The sequence below is a fragment of the Tyto alba genome, unplaced genomic scaffold, assembly GCF_018691265.1.
Source record: "Tyto alba isolate M040663 unplaced genomic scaffold, T.alba_DEE_v4.0 Super-Scaffold_3, whole genome shotgun sequence".
Taxonomy (NCBI): Eukaryota; Metazoa; Chordata; class Aves; order Strigiformes; family Tytonidae; genus Tyto; species Tyto alba.
This window is the reverse complement of record NW_024881304.1, coordinates 7,457,698-7,476,118: the sequence shown is the minus strand read 5'-3', so window position 1 is coordinate 7,476,118 and position 18,421 is coordinate 7,457,698. Positions and strand designations below refer to the sequence as shown.

The window sequence follows — 18,421 nt, the reverse complement described above, 5'->3', positions numbered from 1 at the left end:
CCCTTGCTCTCAAAGACACTTGATTAAAGGCAAAATCTGTGGCTTTGGTTTGACCAGAGCTGCTATATATCTTCCAGACCACAAATCAGCTGAAACAGGATGGGAAGGGGGATGAGAATTAGCTGTCCCATACATGTAGCCTGACCAAAGAGATATCACAGCAACAATAGGGGCACTGATGGGCACTTTTTCGGTACCAAAATTATCACCGTTTCTGTGATAAGAGAACCAAAGCTATCCTTCTGAACCAATATCCATCATTTATAGAGAAAAGGAATAAGCAATTTCAACTGAAATGAAACAGATGTAAGAAGGCAGGGTGGTCTGGTGAATGACCAAAGGAACCTGATTCTCCTGCTGATTTTCTGCATAACACCCATAAAATCAGATTACTAAACAAGTGATTTGTATTTCCTTAAGGAGAAAGTAAATAAGGAAGAGAGAGAAGTAATGACCCCTCTGCACAATTCAGATGGAAGGTGCTTTTGATGTGTATTTCAAGAAAAAAAAAGTAAAAAGAAAAAAAAAAAAGATTCAGAAGATCAACTCTTAAAAATGCAAGAAAGTTTCTTCTTAATTTAAATAAATCAATTATGTGGCAGTGCTACTTTTCTGGGGTAGCAGACTGCTCTGGGAGCACAAAATCAATACCTGTAACAATACTGGTGGAAAAGGGGCTTTATTCTGTTTCAGGCAAGACATGGATATGACATCCCTGGAAGGGAACACAAACCAAATATCTAATCTCTCAAGTGGGGTGCTGAAATGCAGACACATTGGAGGTGTGCTGATCTACATAATGGTGACCCACGGACTTCCAAGCTTACCTGACTGGAGCTGGGGTGCCCACAGTGAATAATGCCCCTACATAAACACACCCTGCAGCAGACATTCTGTTAGACTTCCCTAGGATCTTGCAAAATTGGATCTCCCAATTGCAGACTACAACTTCAGTATACAGGTGATTCTTCCCTCTAAGTAATTTTTGCCATACTATCTCCCATTATCTCGCACTTCTTGCCCATAAGTTGTATGATGAACCAGAGGTTGCACAGAAAACTTTTACTCTCAATTCAAACATATTTTCAATGCCTTGTTTGTTTTCAAGAGCTGCTGTTTCAGTGCATTGAAGTATACTAAGAAACATTCTATTTGTGACAGATCTGCTTGAAAGTTGCTTTCTGTTTCCCTCTATCCCCAGCTGTTATTACTAGAAACTTTAGTACACTTTATGATGATGTTTGAAGTATGAATGGTACAGTCAGAGCATGTGTCACTTGAAATATTCACTGTTCCAAACTGGGTTAGGCAAAAAGGGACATTTTGTATGAATACAGGATATTTATTAAGAGTTCCTCTACTCTTGCTGCTTATTCCCTACCTGGAGTCAGAAGCCTGTGATGTCCCAGACAGAACTGGCTGCTATGGAGATGATTACAATTACATAGGGAATTGAAATTGCAGGTGCCAAACAAAGCCTCAGATACACCTTTCACATAAAGGCCTTCAGAAGCAAAGAAGGAAGGAGAAGGGAAGACATGCATGACAACACAGTGGTTTGAAAATCACGTATCAGAAAGTCACATTTCACATCCACACTGCAGAAGCTACATCTGAGATTGAACATATCATGCAAGAGATGACCAAAGCTCAGAGATGACATCTAAGAAACAGTAGAATGTGATGTCCAAGAGCATGAAGACAGAAACAAATCAGAGGGAGGGGAGAAAGAGCACAGTTAGTTGTAGAACACACAAACACAGCCAAAACTTAGAAAAGTAGCATGGGACAGCATGTATTCGCAAAAGAGAATGTATGCAATAGGCAATTTCCCTCTGTACAAAAACTAAGTATAAGATATATTCAGGAAATGATGTTCAAGAATTCCCTGCAATGTGTCAGAAGTTACAAGCATTACCTTCTTACAGAAGGTCAGTGAAGGTATACTACCAGCATGCTACTACAGCTTCCATGGGCATGGATCCACAGGCTGGTTGGGGGCTTTTTCAAATTCTTCCTATGTTTTAACTTTACACTTTTTCCACAGCCCAAAGTTTTTCAGGTTATCTCGGTGCTGCTTTGAACAGTGACAAAGAGCTAGGGCAGAGCCACGTGCAATTCCCTGCCTCCTCCTCTCCCTTTATCAAGTAACTCATTTAGAAACAAACTGTGAAAGCATATTTCTAAAGCTATGCACTACATACTGGCTTAACTAAAGAATTCAAGCACTGGCCTGATAGCTGACAGGCAGGCCAAAAGAAATATTTTACAAGCCTCTTGATTGAGGTAATGAAATATTATTGGTTGATTCTCTATGAACAAAGCCAGACACTCAGCCTCGTCCTGAACTGACACCAACATGCAACACATCAGACTGTGCAACTGAGCTTCTAGAGCTGCACTTCGCTCTAGATATATCCATTCACAGATCAGCTTTGGCTTTGCCCCCCATGAAATACCACCAGATTTTTATTATTTTTAATCACAGTCCCTTCTCATCACCTTGTTAAACACAAAAACTAGGAAGGAAATCTGCTTGGAAAAAAGGGCTTCTTGGCAGAGTCAGATTACAGTAGGGAATGTGACACCCAGGAATAAAGTGCAGCAATAGCACAGCCCACTGCTGATGGCTACCATCAGGCTGTCTCTCTCTGCTGTTGGAGATCTGGGATTTGGGGAGAGGGCAAGGATAAGACCCTACTGGAGGAAAAAAAAACACCCCTCTCTGCAAAGGGCAAGTCGAGCTAGAAGGAAAGGTCCATACCTCAATCTATCAAGAACTTCCTTACAGGCAAGTCACAGCACTTGGCAAGATTATTGCAAAAATATTTATCTTCTTGGCAAAACACATTCACCAGTCACAGACGAACTAGTGAGATGACGCCTAGAGAATCAGTCGGAGGCAATCCAGAGAAAGAAGCTACAAGGATGAAGGAAAGGTCCTTAAGTCTCTACCAAATGGCTTGTTTCTACATCATCCTGTCTTTGCTGAGAGGAGTTATCAGCTTCCCCCCAAAGGTATCCTGTAACATCTCTGCAGCAGCACAGCAGAGATGTTTTGGCTGGGTACCTCAGCTTGCCACACTTCACAACTGTAAATTCTTATACCTCATGCTTTCCCATGTCTCTTCCAGTCCTGGTAGCAGTCCAGGTGGCAGAGGAGAAAAACAAATGCTATTAAAGGCTCCAAGTCTAGAAGAAGGAATTGACAGCAATGCACTGAAGAACAGAACTAGTTCCAAAATTAGCTAGCTGGCGTGTTCCTCACCAAGCCTAAAGGGAGCTGAAAGGACAACACTGAAACAGCAAGAGGCAGCTTGCACACATCATGCCTGAGACTGAACAGCAGAACTTTACAGGGAGGCTTGTACTGGACAAGTAACCATGGGGGAGCCTTGACTCAACCTCCGCTTGTATCAGCAGAAATATCACCACTACTGCGGAGGTGCCTGCAGTCACTATTCCAGACATGCAGGGCCTACAAAACCACTTGCTGTTTGTCCTTTATCTCATTCTGTTGAAGGCAGGTGACTAGGTTTTGTTTTGTTTTAGGACCCAGATGCAGACTCATGGCCTTAAAAAGCAGTATTGGTGTAACCTTCATTTCCTCCTGTTTCTGCTACTCTCTTAGCCAACAACACATATCACCAGATCAAGTTTGGTTTCAGCAGCTGTAAGCTACACAAAAGGAACCAGTGAAAATCTTTATGGAGGAAATAATATGCAATTTTCTAGCTGAACACCTTTTAAAATGTAATGACAGAAAATAAAATCCTGCATCTGTGCTCAGCAATAACAATCTGTACGTGCGCAGTAACAACATGACACTTGGAATAAGCAAGATCCAGACAAAAAAAGAGAGCTTACCCAGGCGTCCAAATCCACAGGCTTGGAATAAAGAGAGTGCAAGAGAGAAAGGAAGGGAAAGAGAAGAAAAAGAGAAATCAGTGATTTATGGAGGCCGCCTGCTGCTGCACAATATAGCTTTTAGGATGACAAGTTTAGAAAAGTTCCTTAAAAATGACAAGCATCTTAAGCAGTGCAGTACTGTCCCCTGTTGGGAACTGTGCTATTAAAGCAAAACAAAAGCACATGCTCACCCCCAAAAATAAAAACAAAGCAAAGCGCCCAAACATTGCTGCAGGATTCCCCAGTAGGGTGGAAGCTAAGCAAAGGCAGCTGTGAAACAGCCAGTTTCACGGAGTCATGCAGGGTGCTGCACAATGTTAGAGATGCTAATACCCACAACATGCACCCATGAACGTGGCAATGCTGAGCATACTCAAAAGGAGGTGGCCAACAACTGTGCTGTTTCTAAATTACCTGAAAAGAACAAAAGTATCCTTTTGCAAGGGCATTTTTGAATGCACAAGCTGACCTACATACCAAGTAATTTTCTTTACTGGACAATTTCAAAGAGTGCTTCCTAACAGAAAACCAGTTGTCTGATCAGCTTTCCAACCAGATGCCCCTTCATAGGCAACTGAACACATCCTTAGTGCACAGTCCAAACCTCTGCCAAATTCAAGCTGCCTTCACCTGCTCCTTCTTTTGTTGGCAAGCCTATTTAAGTATGAAGACAAGTAGATGAAGCAGGCTGCAGTACCACCTCTTATTTACTTATAACTACCTTTTACTTACACAGTAATCCAGCAGCAGCGAAGCAAGTACAAGATGATAAACATTTCATGCCCATAACCACCTCCTTCTGAAGCCAAGGCATTTATGAGGCAGCCACTGCTCTCATTTGTTGTCGGGCTACAAGCCTTCCCTGCCTCTCAGGGCTACATTCAATCAGCAGAACATTCGCTAAGCAGGAACTTCAGAAAGGCTGGCCTTCTTTATTATGATTATTTATTTGAGGGGAGTTGACAGGGCAGGAGGAACTTTCCTCTTGGTCATAGTTCAGTTCCAGAGGGAACGGACAGTGAAGTGCAGTATGTTTATGGGATCTGTCATCGTTTTAATGGCACAGAGTGACTACTTTAGGTAACTGAGGGACGAGGCGTCATCAGTTATGTGTGTCGTCCATCCTCATCCTTTGCAACAGATGAGAGGGCTGGAACCGGACATCTACAGTTCAGCTGGGGGAAGACAATTCCCCCCTTTCTGCAGACAGGTTTGATGTAGCAGCATCAAGTTTTGCCAAAAAAAACCAATACACAACAGGTGTTCACCGGTAATCACTGACCCATCTTGACAAAAGCCTGATTTGAATAACATTTCTCTTTCTGCTGATTTTTACAGTCAAGACAGATGTGCTTAGTTTTGGTTTTATATTTTAGCAATTGCAAGGCTGTCCGTCCTCAGCAGATGGACAGGAGGAACACAGGCCTCTTTATGGTGCATGTTACTATTCCAGCAGGTAGGTCATGCACACTGGTAGTAGCTCTTTACTGGATTTCCATCTGTCCTCCCTGGGGTGTCTAAATCATTAACTGTCACATTCCTGGTGGGGAAACACTTGCATGACAAAATGAACACAAGGTACTAACTCAGTGGCACTGGACAGTTGCTGAGAAGAGAGCAAGGAGAAGGAACCAGCCCCATCAGCAAGAGGTGGTCCCTCTTATACAACTATAAGATACAATGCACAGTAGTAGAATTATGGTTTTAGGGAAGATAACACTGTTACTAACCACAAGGCAACTCTTCCGCAGGTACTGCAAAAGGCTTTAATTTTGTCACCTTTCAGGAGCGGGGAAAATTATTACTCCAAGAAGAGACAAATACACTCAATTGAATGGAAACAGGAAAACTAAAACAGGTGTAGATGCAGTAGGACATATTGCTGCATTGGGAAAAAATAACTACATTTGGAGTGAAGCACAGACTAAATAAAATATAATAATAAAATAATACAAAAAGCTACTGGTTTAAGTTTTGTTACCTCCTAAACATGTGCCAAGATGTCTTTGTAGACCTGCATTTACCAACTTTGCCAGAAACAATGTGTCCACCAATATTTTCAAAGTTTAAGTAAACTGTTTAAGAAATGAGCAACATCTGGGTTCCTTGCTTCCTAACTGAGTGAGTTTCACTTCCAGCTCCCAGCTGGGGACTTGTGAGTTTTCTAATCCCAGCCCTGGGACACAAGCCATCTTTTAGCACCCTTGGTCAATAGTGCTAAACTCTTCTGCTAAAAGAAGGGTTTATTTCTCTTCCAGGTAACCCACTGGATAGCAATCACAGGAAGCTGAATAAATATTGGACTTAATCATTTGGGATCAAAAACAAATCAAGATATTCCTCAAGTGTATCAGAAGCAAAAGGTTATTGAAACAGGATCTCAGGCCTAACTGGCAACCCCTGTCCTAGGTATTTATATGGCAGGAAAAGATAACACTGTCCACTTGGAAAAGACTCTAGCTAGATATAGGAACTACGTATGTAATGCATCTGTGCTTCTGAAAATTTTGTGTTTGAGCACTGATTATTCAGGCAGAGGATGCTTTCCCACATACATATCAACAGTCCAACTTCAAATTAAATCAAGAATACACCGCCAAATAAGTATTTCACACACAAGGACATTTTCCAGCATCTTTTCTCCAACCCATACATGACTGCCATAATGGGCACAACACTCATGTCTGTCATGGCCTGGGCAAATGTAAAAATGGCAGTGAACAATCAAAACATAGTTCTGCAATTGGTGGTGAGGGAGGAAGGGATCATCATGACAAAACAGTGGCCTTAGGAAGGGCAATGCCTTTGTAACCTGCCTGGAACCAGCTTCACCCTAGATATATCATCACAGAACCACAGAATGTTTTGGATTGGAAGGGCCTTAAAGACCATCTAATTCCAACCCCCCTACCACGGGCAGGGACACTTTCCACTAGACCAGGCTGCTCAAAGCCCATCCAACCTGGCCTGGAACCCTTCCAGGGAGGGGGCAGCCACAGCTGCTCTGAGCACCCTGGGCCAGCGCCTCGCCATCCGCACAGGAAATGTCCATTACATTGCCAGAGTCAATAACTCTGCCATATAAATAATTTCACTACAGTGTGACCAATGACTTAGGAATCCAGACTACCAGCTTGGGAGACATCTCCTACTTAAGAACTCAATACAGAGTATTTTTAGGGGCACTTCTAACTTTGGAAGTGGAAGATAGAGTGGGAGATGCGAGAAATGAGAGGCAGCAGGTGTCCAAAACCCAAGACAGCTGCTGGCAACAACTTCTGCACTCGTGTCAGTATCTGAAGAGCTCTGCAGCACATATTCTAACATCTTGATGACCAGACTTCATCACCGAATGAGCAGAGTCATTTCTTCTTAAAGCAATAATCCAGCTCTAAACTTTTCCACAATGATAGGAATTAAAGCATTTAAAGAATTTATCTAGACATTCAGTATCCACTCCAGACCCTTAAACGCTTCCAGTTTAGTGGAAAATTGAACCAGTACCAATATTAAATGTAATGAGAGTCAGAGATGTAACCAACTGACAAGGGAGAGGAAGCAGGAAGAGACACTGAACAGCAATCAACTTTGAGGAAAGGCTGTGATGAAATTGCTCAACTCTAATGTATACAGAGCATACACAGTTCTATAAACATGAAGATGGGAAGCAGCAGAAAAATCCTCTGTCCTTTTATGATTCAGGGACAACTGCACTTCTAATACTTACGGCAATGCTGCAAATAGGTTTGCAATGTTGACAGTTGATAGTTTTCATTTAAAACAAAATGAAGAGAAATCTATTTTATAAAATCCAAAGTAAACCATCTGCTTTCATTGCTTGCTTTAATACTTCAGCCCATTCCCACATTCTCCTTTTCCCATCACCACTTCTATACATGCATACATACATACAGTTTTCATTTTGTAGGCTGCCAACAGACAAGGCATTCAATGTCTATAGAAATCTTGCAGAGCGTAGGCTCTCTAGAGCTGTATGCTCAAGATATTTATTTCTGATAGAAGGTGAGTGAACAACTCCCTCTAAATTTTTACCTCCTTGCTTAAATTCCCACTCTCCCTGTTAGACATAAGAATCCCCAAGTCCCAGACCAATTTAGCCAAAAAAAAAAAAAAAACAACACACACACAACTCAAGAGAGGGCATTATGAAATTTTATATCAATTATGACTTTCTATCCCAGAACATATTTCAGACTCTACCAAGTTGATGAGGTATTTTCTCATAAAGCTAGAAGAATCAAAGGCCACTCAACTTTTCTTGGATTATTTCTAGCTCATAATCATTAATACAGACTCCCATTATACTAGCCTAAGGGTGGCATATGGCTTTCTAGGGATAGGACAGACGGGGAGAAATAACAGTTACGCATGCCTACATCCCAATCTCATTTCTGGGCATGCATATGGGGACATAGCTTTCTCTCGCCAGATTCTTAAATACCAAATATATTAGCTTCCGAGTCAAACATAGTACTTCAAACACAACCACTGTTTTGCAAAAAAAAAAAAAAAAAAAAAAAAAATCATGACAACTTGTATAATCAACCCGTGCGCCTCAAAGAGCTAAAAATGATGAACCATGTGAGTTGAGAAGGAATTCCCTTCCCACATTTGCTCCCATATACTACCTGCAATTTTTACCTGCCTCTGAACAAAACAGATATTTATAGGCACCAGCCAAGTGATACAGGTTTAGTATGGCATAGTGAATACAAAGTTCCTGCCATAAGATTAGAAATCTAATTTCTTTTTATTTAAAAAAAAATATAATCTCTAATACTATACAATTTAAGAGAAATACAGTAGATTTTGGGGCGGCTTTTTAATACAGCAAAGACTGTCTTAATCACATGCTTGAGTAAGAAGATTCTCAAAAGCCTTCAGTCATGGTCATGCATCCCCTGTCTGTCTCTGAATCTTTCTGCAGGTGCACAGTCAGGTGCACTTTCAAACATCACAGTTTATATTTTTACCCACTTTGACAGTCTTATAAATTTTCCTGTTCTCCCTGCTATTTCATCCCAGATGTATGCAAAGCACACTTTACACAGTGTTACAAGGGTCAGTATCTTTCTGGGGGCTGAATCCAACCTACCAGTTTTCCAAGATATATGCGGGAAAGACAGTAATCAATGTTTAGTATAAATCAAGTGGATTCCAAAGCCTTACAGAAAAAAAACACAAAAAGTATAGGGGACTCAAGTCAAAATAAATGGTCTGAACTAGTACATATACACAATCATGCCTGTAATAAGGTGTTGCCTATGGAGTAAAATGGAGTCAAAATATGTAGAAAGATTAATCAGACTGACAGGAAAAAAAAAAAAAACACACAACTAAAAGTGGGGAACTTCACCGCAATCTCCCTCATTTCTATTACCACTAACAAGAGATAGGCAGTCAGCACTAAATTTTCCTACAACCAGTTCTGAAAATGTACCTTGGTCTTTGCCTGCGGCATTCCCTACATCCTTGGCCACAGTGTTATGAAAAGGCTGCCAAATAAGTTGTGGTTTTGAGCTATAGACAAAATGTCCACCAGAGACTCTGATTCTTGCTTCCAAAGCACTTGCAACCCACGGTGTGTTTTAGGAAGAGAATATACTGGTTCTCAAATACATGCACTCTCGGCTCCTCAGAAGGCTGTGATCAGAGAAAATGCTGCAAGGTTGCATCTTTTCATGAAGTCCGAGTACATCATAATGAAACCATCTGCAAAAAGAAGAGTGTAGATTCAGCAACAACAAGGATTTTGGGCTATTGCAAAAGTGTATTCTTTATTTGCACATTGCAATCTTCAGGGCATGATTGTATCAAGAGCAACTTGCAAATCTATGTCACTGCCAGCAAAATTTTGATTTCCATTTGACAGGACAATTTGCAAACAGCGGTTTTCCACATTGAGCAAGTGCTTAGTGTTTGTAAGAACTACAAGAATTCAATGCTGATTCAATGCCCATTTAATGGGCAATGCAAGACACTCTTGCTTAAGGCAGACGGCTTGAAAAAAATCAGAGGTGGAGGGAGAGGATTCTCTCTTTCTATGAAGGAGCACTACCTTGTAGTCTCTCAGCAAGGATCACAAACCAGGTGTTGCTGCTGTTGAGAAGAATAGTATAGACTGGGTGCCACAGGAAGAGTTAAAGCAGTTTGAGGAATTTTCCTTAGGAAAACACCCCAAAATTTCACTCTCAGTGGAGCTTCTGAAGCCCCAAAATTATGTCACATGCTAGAGAACCAGAGAAGTATTTACTCCTGGACCTTTTGATCAAAAGCAAGAATCTTGAAATTTAGCTTTAAAATAGTGTATGCTCTAAATATAGCAGTCAGATGACCTGACCAAGCTAAGATTCATGCTTCATGAGTTTGTAAACTGAGAGTCAATCCAGCTCAGTGTATCACAGAACCCTAAAGACAGATTGCTGTATTTACTGTAGTAGTTATTATTTACAAACATATCTCCACACTGTTTGTCCTCTAATTATAGTTGGGCACATACAATCATTTACTCTGTGAGCTCCTTTCATATGCTACATCTCCAAAGTCAATGAAAGTAATTTTAAGAACCTGTTGATTGATTTATTGATCAACTAAGTTGACCAGTGCAGTAAACTAGAAATAACCAGACAGGTAAGTGATTTGATAAATATTGCTGGACACTAGTCACTGCGGGCACTCAAAGTCAGGGAAAAAGAAACCCCAGAAGGTAGGTTCAGGCTTTTTTTTAGAACCTGTGTTAACAGTTGACCCTAAAACTTCATTCCTTATGTAGGCCTGCTCGGTCAAGTGTACTCCCCAAACATATGTTTGGGATAACTGTACAATCCAGTATTAGTTATCAAATTCTGCAGAAGCAACTGGCAGAAGTTCAGTTCCTATTACCAGGAACAATGTGAGAAGCATGGGGTGGGGCAACTGGGTGGGTGTTATACAAGAGTTTGAGGCAGGCTTCTATCTGACCAAGGCCATGGGACGGAAGAAACACTGGCAGAGATCATCATCCACAGTCAGCTTGGGACAGTTTTCTGGCGATTCTACGGTGGGACTTCACCGCAGCTTTCGCTAAGCTCCAGCAGCAAGGAGCAGATTATGTCCCTGGCCCACACTGAAGACCATAAACCTCATCTACCAAGTATTCACTGAGATGGCCTATTTTTTTTCCGTGCATTTAATTGTGATTTAATGAGGCCTTGAATGAAACGTGATGGCAGCTTATAACAAAACTAAGCTGAACATAACTTGTACTCCTGTTACACTGTCCGCTCGATTGTGTCAAGAACAGCCATCCAACTCAAGTAAAAGGCAAATTAGGATTCAACTGTGTTGCACAGGAGCAGTTACCTGAGAGGCAGAGGAAAGGTACACTAAACAAAGCAGGAGGCAAAGGAAAAAGCTTGAGTTACTACTATTATTTGTACAATATTTTAGATAATCTTTTGGCATCATGGTTTTGGGGAGTTTACATTTATCCCCAAGACAACAAAGGAATTAAATGCCCAATGATGTCAATAGCTTTATCCACAAGCATAAAATGAAAGCAGGAAAAAACAACATTCAGGTGCCGACAAAATAAATTAGCAAGATCAAATTCACAATCTCTTATAGCCTCTCAGCATTTTTGAAAATAAATGCCACACTTATCAAAACAACCTTTAAAATAAAAACCTTTAAAAGCTTATTTATCTCATAATATTCTCCTTCCTGCCTGTCATATATGTATTACATACATACGAAATCAAAAGAAAAATCCACTCAAAGAAGCCAACACTCCAGTGGTCCCTTTTCCATTTAGTGTTGGTTATACACCCACAGAGACCTTAAAACATTTTAAAGGATCAAGCCTTCCTTCTCATTAGTAACACCATCACGTTGTTCTTAACTGTGGTCATATAACCTTTCGCACCTTTTCACTCTATTGAATCAATCTCCCCTGGCAACTTCTGGTGTGGCTCTCCGCTCCCCCTGCCTCCGGCTCTTCTTCCCTCACTAATTCTATGTTCAGAACTGTGAAGCACAAAATTAGACGTTTCAAATTAAGCAAGGAGAGAGAATGAGAGAAACTTATTAAATCAACATTAGCATCAGAGTGTCTTTAAAAGAGAAACTCAATTGCAAAATATTACTCATTTCCGTAAAGCTCTTTACATTGACAGAAATGAGACAGGCAGCAGTTGAAGTCATCTTCCTCTGCTCCCACCTCCCTCTTCATGCTGGTCACAGTGCTTGAGCAGTAAGAGCAGGATCCTTTTCAAACCACAGCCCCAGAGGAAGCAGAGCTTACCTTAAACGCACAAGCACTGGAATTGCCAAGTAAAAAGGACAAGGTCTATTAACGTAACGTTGGGGGAAAAACACACACGCACACAAAAGCATATTAACACACAAAAGCAGACTCCCTTCTCCTCACAAGCTTTCTACAACACTGGTTGTTCTCTCAAGTCATGTTACAAGTTACAGTCAATTCTCTACTTCTTACAAGAAGGCAAAGAGCCATTTCAAGTTTTAGCTTCTATTCTCAGTCCCCAGTAATCACAATTACAGACACGATGGTGACAATCAGAATATTCTGTTCCAAAACACCTTAACTTTCTGAATGTGAACCTCCAGTTCCTGGCCAAATATCCTTAAACTCCTTTTCAACATAAATCACTGGTGTATCATACCATTCCCCCTCGCTGGATAATTAGACATGTTGTTAAAGCCAGAAGTCATCTCTGAGCCTGCGCAATCTTTAAACATGACCTTCCTTTGGCATATCTTGAATAAAAGTTGATATTTGCACCTTGTGTCAACAGAATGAGTGTGTACACACCTTACACCATTGTGCAGCAGGCTACATACTTGACTGCTCAGATGCCACCTAGAACAAAGACTGTCTTGGCAGTATCTTGTAGGGAGAGTTTGTAATGTGGGCTGCTAAGGAGTCCTACAGAAACAAATCCTACTAAAACAATTTAAGTACAAAAAAAGATATATATATTTTAAAATTATTTCAATTAATTAAAATAAATGTTTAGAGTACCCATGTAGATAAGGAATATTACCCTAAGGGCAAGTGCTATGAAACTGAAGCTCAATTTCTGATGACAAAATAAAGTTTTCAAACCATTTTTGGGCAAAACAGACACTACTCCAACAGAAACGGAGGCTGAAGCTTTTGATTGATCTAGTCCTACCACGCAATGGAAATTTCTGTATCAGCCAGACACTACTGAAAACTCTGCAATTTGCAGACAGGTTTCCAAGCACAGAGTCTCTGTACCAATAGAACAGCACTCTGAGGAGCCAGGGTTGCTGGCAGTTCTGATACCTCTTCAGGGCTGTAATAAGTGACCACTTCCTCATCTGACAGCCATGCTTAGGTGCCATTAACTAAGTACTGGACAAAGTAGTTCCTGCACCAGAGTTAAGACAAAGTGCACCAGGAAAACAGGAAGAAGGAGGATAAAAATAACTCCCACAAGAACTAGTGACAAAAAGCTAACTTGGTTGTTAAAGGGCTACCTATTCAACATCCTTGTTTCATAAAATAAAATGCTTCATTTTTACCTCAAAGGGCAACAGTAGCAATACAAGACTGCTTGGAGCCTTCCAAAATGAAAGTATCTGATGATAATGAGCAATTTACCACTCAATTATAAAAGCTGAAAAATGGGGAAAACGGAAAAGCCAGAATGAAGTACTGAACCTGCTGTCCTAGGGTTGTCCTCAATGCCTCTTCTAGCCAGGAAGAAGTCTTTATTGAAATACACTTAACTGTCTGCTACATGTTTTTCTTACAGGAGAGAACACTAAGCAAAAACTGAAAACATTTTTTCCCGTTCTCTGCTGCATCTACTTTTCTTCTAGCCTTTCCCTAGCAGTCTGACACAGAACTAGCATTGGCCTCCCATTGCCTGGAAGTCCCATCCCTTGCTTTTGTAGAGGTTATCACATAGCGCCTTTAATTCAGTGGGACAGTAACTATAATGATGGATGTCTAAACAGAATTATAATAACAGGGGCTTACAAAGTTAAGCACTAAACATAATGATCAAAACTAATAAACTGATACCTCTAAATATAAATGCATTAGTTCATAGAATAGCAGGTTGGAAATGACCTCAAGGATCATCTGGTCCAACCTTTATTGGCAAAACCAACAACCAGACAAGACAGCCCAGCTCCCTGTCCAGCTGAATCTTAAAATCTACCACTTCCCTGGGGAGACTATTCTAACGGTTGTTCTCAAATTGGAAAGTTTTCCTTTCACACCCAATCAGAATCTCCCCAGGGGTAACTTGTACCCATTACCCCTCATTTTTTCCATGTGACTCCTCGTAAAAAGGGAGTCTTCATCTTCTTTGTAGCCACTCTTTAAATACTGGAACATGGTGACGAGGTCTCCCCTAAGCCTTCTCTTCTCAGGGCTGAACAAATCCAATTCTCTCAACTTTTCCAGTCCTTTAATCACTCTGGGGGCCCTCCTTTGGACCCTCTCCAACCTGTCCACATCTTTTTCATATACTTCATGGGATAAGATACAATCGTCCTGCGAGGCCCTCTTCTCTTGTACACAGAACACCAAGAATGTCAGAATGGAGCAGTATCACTTCAGCCAAAAAAAAAAAAAGGCACTCTAATTTCAGAGTGTTCACCAGGTAATAGAGTCTCTTTCTCTACAAATAGCAAATAATTCATTTGCATTCACAGGCCAAACACTTTCAGCTTTTTAGTGCCTCCATTCTGAAATTTTTTCAGGAAACAGTTAACTTTTACCAGCCACACAAAATGCACAACTAAAAGAAGAAGAACAAACAGTGGAGACAATTTCTGTGTGACTTGCACCATCTAATTCTGTTTCTTTAAAATCGTAAGTCAGTTTGACAACTCAGCACATACCAACCCCACAAGCAAACAATGAAATACATAGGTACTTTAAGTCACTTCTTACTGAAAGCTTGGAAAAGCTTTAAAAGAAACACAAAGTTTTAAAAATCCAAAAAGCATCAAGAACTAAACAACCTCAGGGTTCTAAGGGGTTTTATTTTTGTTTTCTAAAAATGCACCTTCAAAGATATCAGTGTCAACACATCATGACAACACTTCTTGAGATAACTACTATTCCAAGAAAACTAAAGCACAAGCAAGATGCAGTAATTTGTCCTGATTCATGCAGAAAATACTAGACAGGATCATGACTGATAACAGAGACCCAAACCACAGAAGAAACCAAGATTTTCATCATCCATGTATTTGTGCAGAACACTGAAAGGAAAACAGTCACAGTGTACTGATGCTTGCCTGTTAATATCCTTCCAAGATGGCACAATCAGAAAATTATCGCAAAAGATCTAAATATAATGGAATGAAAGGCGACACCCATTTCAGATGAAGGGAAAGAGCTGGAGCAGCAAAAAAGCAATCCCTATTTCATTCTTAAGTCTCTAAGGGACTCAGAAAGCAGCAATGAATGGTGGAAAGCCATCCACCAAATCCAGGTAACTAATATTGCTTGCAGTGATTAACTCGCTCTAGGTGTCAGCCTGACACCTACTACTGTCAGTGTGGAAAATTCGCTGTAAGCACCGAGAGGATTCTTAAGAAGGGAACAAAAACACTGAAAAAGAAGAGGCAAGACAGACACAAAACAATGCAAAGAGTCACAGCAGCCTTTCTTTTCAGTTGTATCTATTGGCTGCAGTACTTAGCTCATTTCTGAGACATCAGTAAAATGGACCCATCTCACCATCAGCAAATAGGGAATTAATATTCACAGGTTCTATGACTGACATAATTGCAAATTTTAAAAGGGCAATTAATCATCAGCTATACTGGTGGCTGACTTGCCAGGCTGGAATCCTCTCTCTCCACACCTGCCAGCAAACTCACAGGAGGCAAAAGCATCACATGTGCACACAGAGCCAGAAGTGACATTCACCCTTCTACCCCCAACCCCAGACTCCACAGCATATGCTATGGGGTTTGTTACTGTTTTTTCTCCTACGTGTGCCCCACTGGGATCATTCACCCACCCTTTCCTCCAGCAGCTCCCCCGTGACGCCCAACCAATCTCCCTTGCCATGTGGATGAAGAATGCTTTCTCCATGCTGTATGTCACAGAAGCCAAGAGAATTGAGGCAATGAGCTCCATCACCTCCATTATGGAGTTCTCCTTGTCTCTCCACTCTCCTTTGTATCTTTGCATGAACTAATATTTTAAAGAGTGATATCTCATCCCATTCCTACTTGGAAAATATATTACAAAGGTGAGAGTACAGCTCCAGAGAAGCAACTAACATAGCCTCATGGAAACTTCAAACCTGGTAAATAGATTTTATAAGATGAGTCAAAAGAGCCACTAAGGCAGTATTTACTTCCATGCTGTTATAGGAAGGTATTCAAGAATGCTTTAAACAAAACCAAAAACCCAAGCAATTGTTCTGGGTATCAGTTGTGCCACTTTAAAATCTTTCTATGTGAGTATCCATTGTCAGATGTGAAAGGTATTTCAACCAACAGTATTTAGAGAACAGGTATTTGGAAATTTGTCAATGGTGTTCAAGTTCCCAGGAAAAAAAGTTCTAAAACTAAATTACTGTGGGGTTAGCATATAACCTCCCATTGGAAGTACAATTCTTAATATAACATCCTTTCCTGAGAGGAAGCAAGCCATCAAACTGACCACCATATTATGCCAGTCTACTTATCTGGGAAGTACATAAAACACTATGGTGATAAATACCATAGAAAATAAGTATGAGACTGATGGAAAGATTTAGAGCTCAGCAAACTGTGAGGTCTTCAAGTGACATACTTGAGACTACATCCTTGGGCCAAAGAAAATATACAACATAATTTCAGGCCTAAGAAATCTCACTGAGACAGGTGCCACTGCGGGCAGCCAAGTGCAGCAGATATGTAGGGACTGAGGATGCATGTTGTAACACAAGCTGTATAGTCCTACTCTCCTTGTTCCTGCCAGTCAGCAACTAGAAATTGCCTTCTTCACAGCAATACAGGAAAAGAATTCAGTGCTTTTGTATGTGAAAAGGAATAATTTCAATCCTAAGAATTAAGTCAGGATGGAAGCTGGAACACAATTACGGATTGCACATCTTGGTCAGCGTTCCAAACAAAGGTACTTGGCAGAACGTCTCCGCCAGCAGATAACACCAATAAATGGCCTCATTTCCATCTATTATAAGATAATAAACATGCTTTTCTTCCTCATACTGTCCTCATTTCTATCAGGTTCCTCAAGATTTGCTATCTTTTTGACACATGCTCCAGGTGTTCATCCACAAACCTCAGTGCATCACTGCAAGTTAAATGAGGTGTCTACAACCCACTCCTTTCAGCTTTGTGAAACCAGACAAATGCAATTATGAGCCCCCTCCAGCTTTTTCCTCGTTCAGATTTTGCAAGGTTTTAGAAATCTCTTAAAGAACATTTTATTCCCAAACCGTCCTTTACCTTCCAAGAACAAGTATCATGTTGCCCACATGCCCTCTGTCTGGGTAGGACTGACCTTGTCTGCCATTAACAAAATCACTCCTTAACACATAGGAGTGTGGTGTTAAGAAACAGCAGATATTTCAGTCAAGTATGTATCTTCCCCCAACTTAGGAGTAAATACCCTGTAACTCAGCTGCATTTGCTCATAGTGACTGGCTGGATCAAAGACTTTTACAGGCTCTTCTGCACTCAGAGTTGGTAACAAAGCTGGTGGAGGTGAGGGGCAGGCAGAGGAAAAAAAAAGAAATACAATAAGGGCTCCTGGATCACAGATGCTTCATTTCTTACATTTCTTCTGAAGAAAAACAAATACCAAATACGTGTGCTTATAAATGTTCCTAACACCTGTAAACTTAATGCCTCCAATCAGCACTTGCTCACATCTTTATCTTCAAGCCTATATCATGAAGTTTTGATAAGTTTCTTCCTCCTCAACATCTCTCACTCCACATGGGTAAGAGCCACTAATAGAAGATGGAGACCAAAATCCTTGCCTCGTATACTGCCTTCATTTAGCAATCAGCAACTGCCTGAGTATTGTGTGAGACCCAAAGCACTGCCGTGTATTACACACTTATCTCTGCAAAACCACTCTGCACAAGTGACAACTTCCAGGAAGAAGGGAGGGGGAATTGTGCAGCTTTGCAATAATTAAAGCATAGACAAGTGTCACTGCTGTAGATAATTATGCATTAGCAGTGAAATTACTTAATGGAATGAAATAAACTAAGCCAAATGTTTTGTTTTAAAGGGAATTTAGGGTCTGCAAAAGGTGCCCAACTGACAGCCCCAGACAGCGAGAATGACAGTCCTCCATCATTCACAAAAATTATATACCACCGCAACAGCCTGGCAGGTTTCCACCTCTCACCCAGGCACAGGGGGAGCAGGGGAGAATCTAAAGAAAATTGGAGCCTCCCTGGTCATTCAGGCTCTGATCCATCTGAGGAGCACTCACACGAAGACAAGTTACTCACTAAGTAGAGAGGAACAA

General features: G+C 40.8%; 1 protein-coding gene across 6 annotated transcripts in view; it reads right to left on the bottom strand.

Annotated features, from left to right (window-relative positions):
* CHCHD6 (coiled-coil-helix-coiled-coil-helix domain containing 6) overlaps positions 1 to 18,421 on the bottom strand; it is a 115,640-nt gene that overhangs the window by 74,317 nt on the left and 22,902 nt on the right. For 3 of the 6 annotated variants that reach the window (XR_006165985.1, XM_042799790.1, XM_042799792.1), the window contains exon 5: positions 3,868 to 3,888. The exons of the other annotated variants lie outside the window; for them this stretch is intronic. Coding sequence is in view for 2 of the 3 variants with exons in the window: in XM_042799790.1 (XP_042655724.1) it covers positions 3,868 to 3,888 (21 nt within the window). In the remaining variant the exon portion in view is untranslated. The remainder of the gene's footprint in view (positions 1 to 3,867; positions 3,889 to 18,421) is intronic. 6 annotated transcript variants of the gene reach the window in all.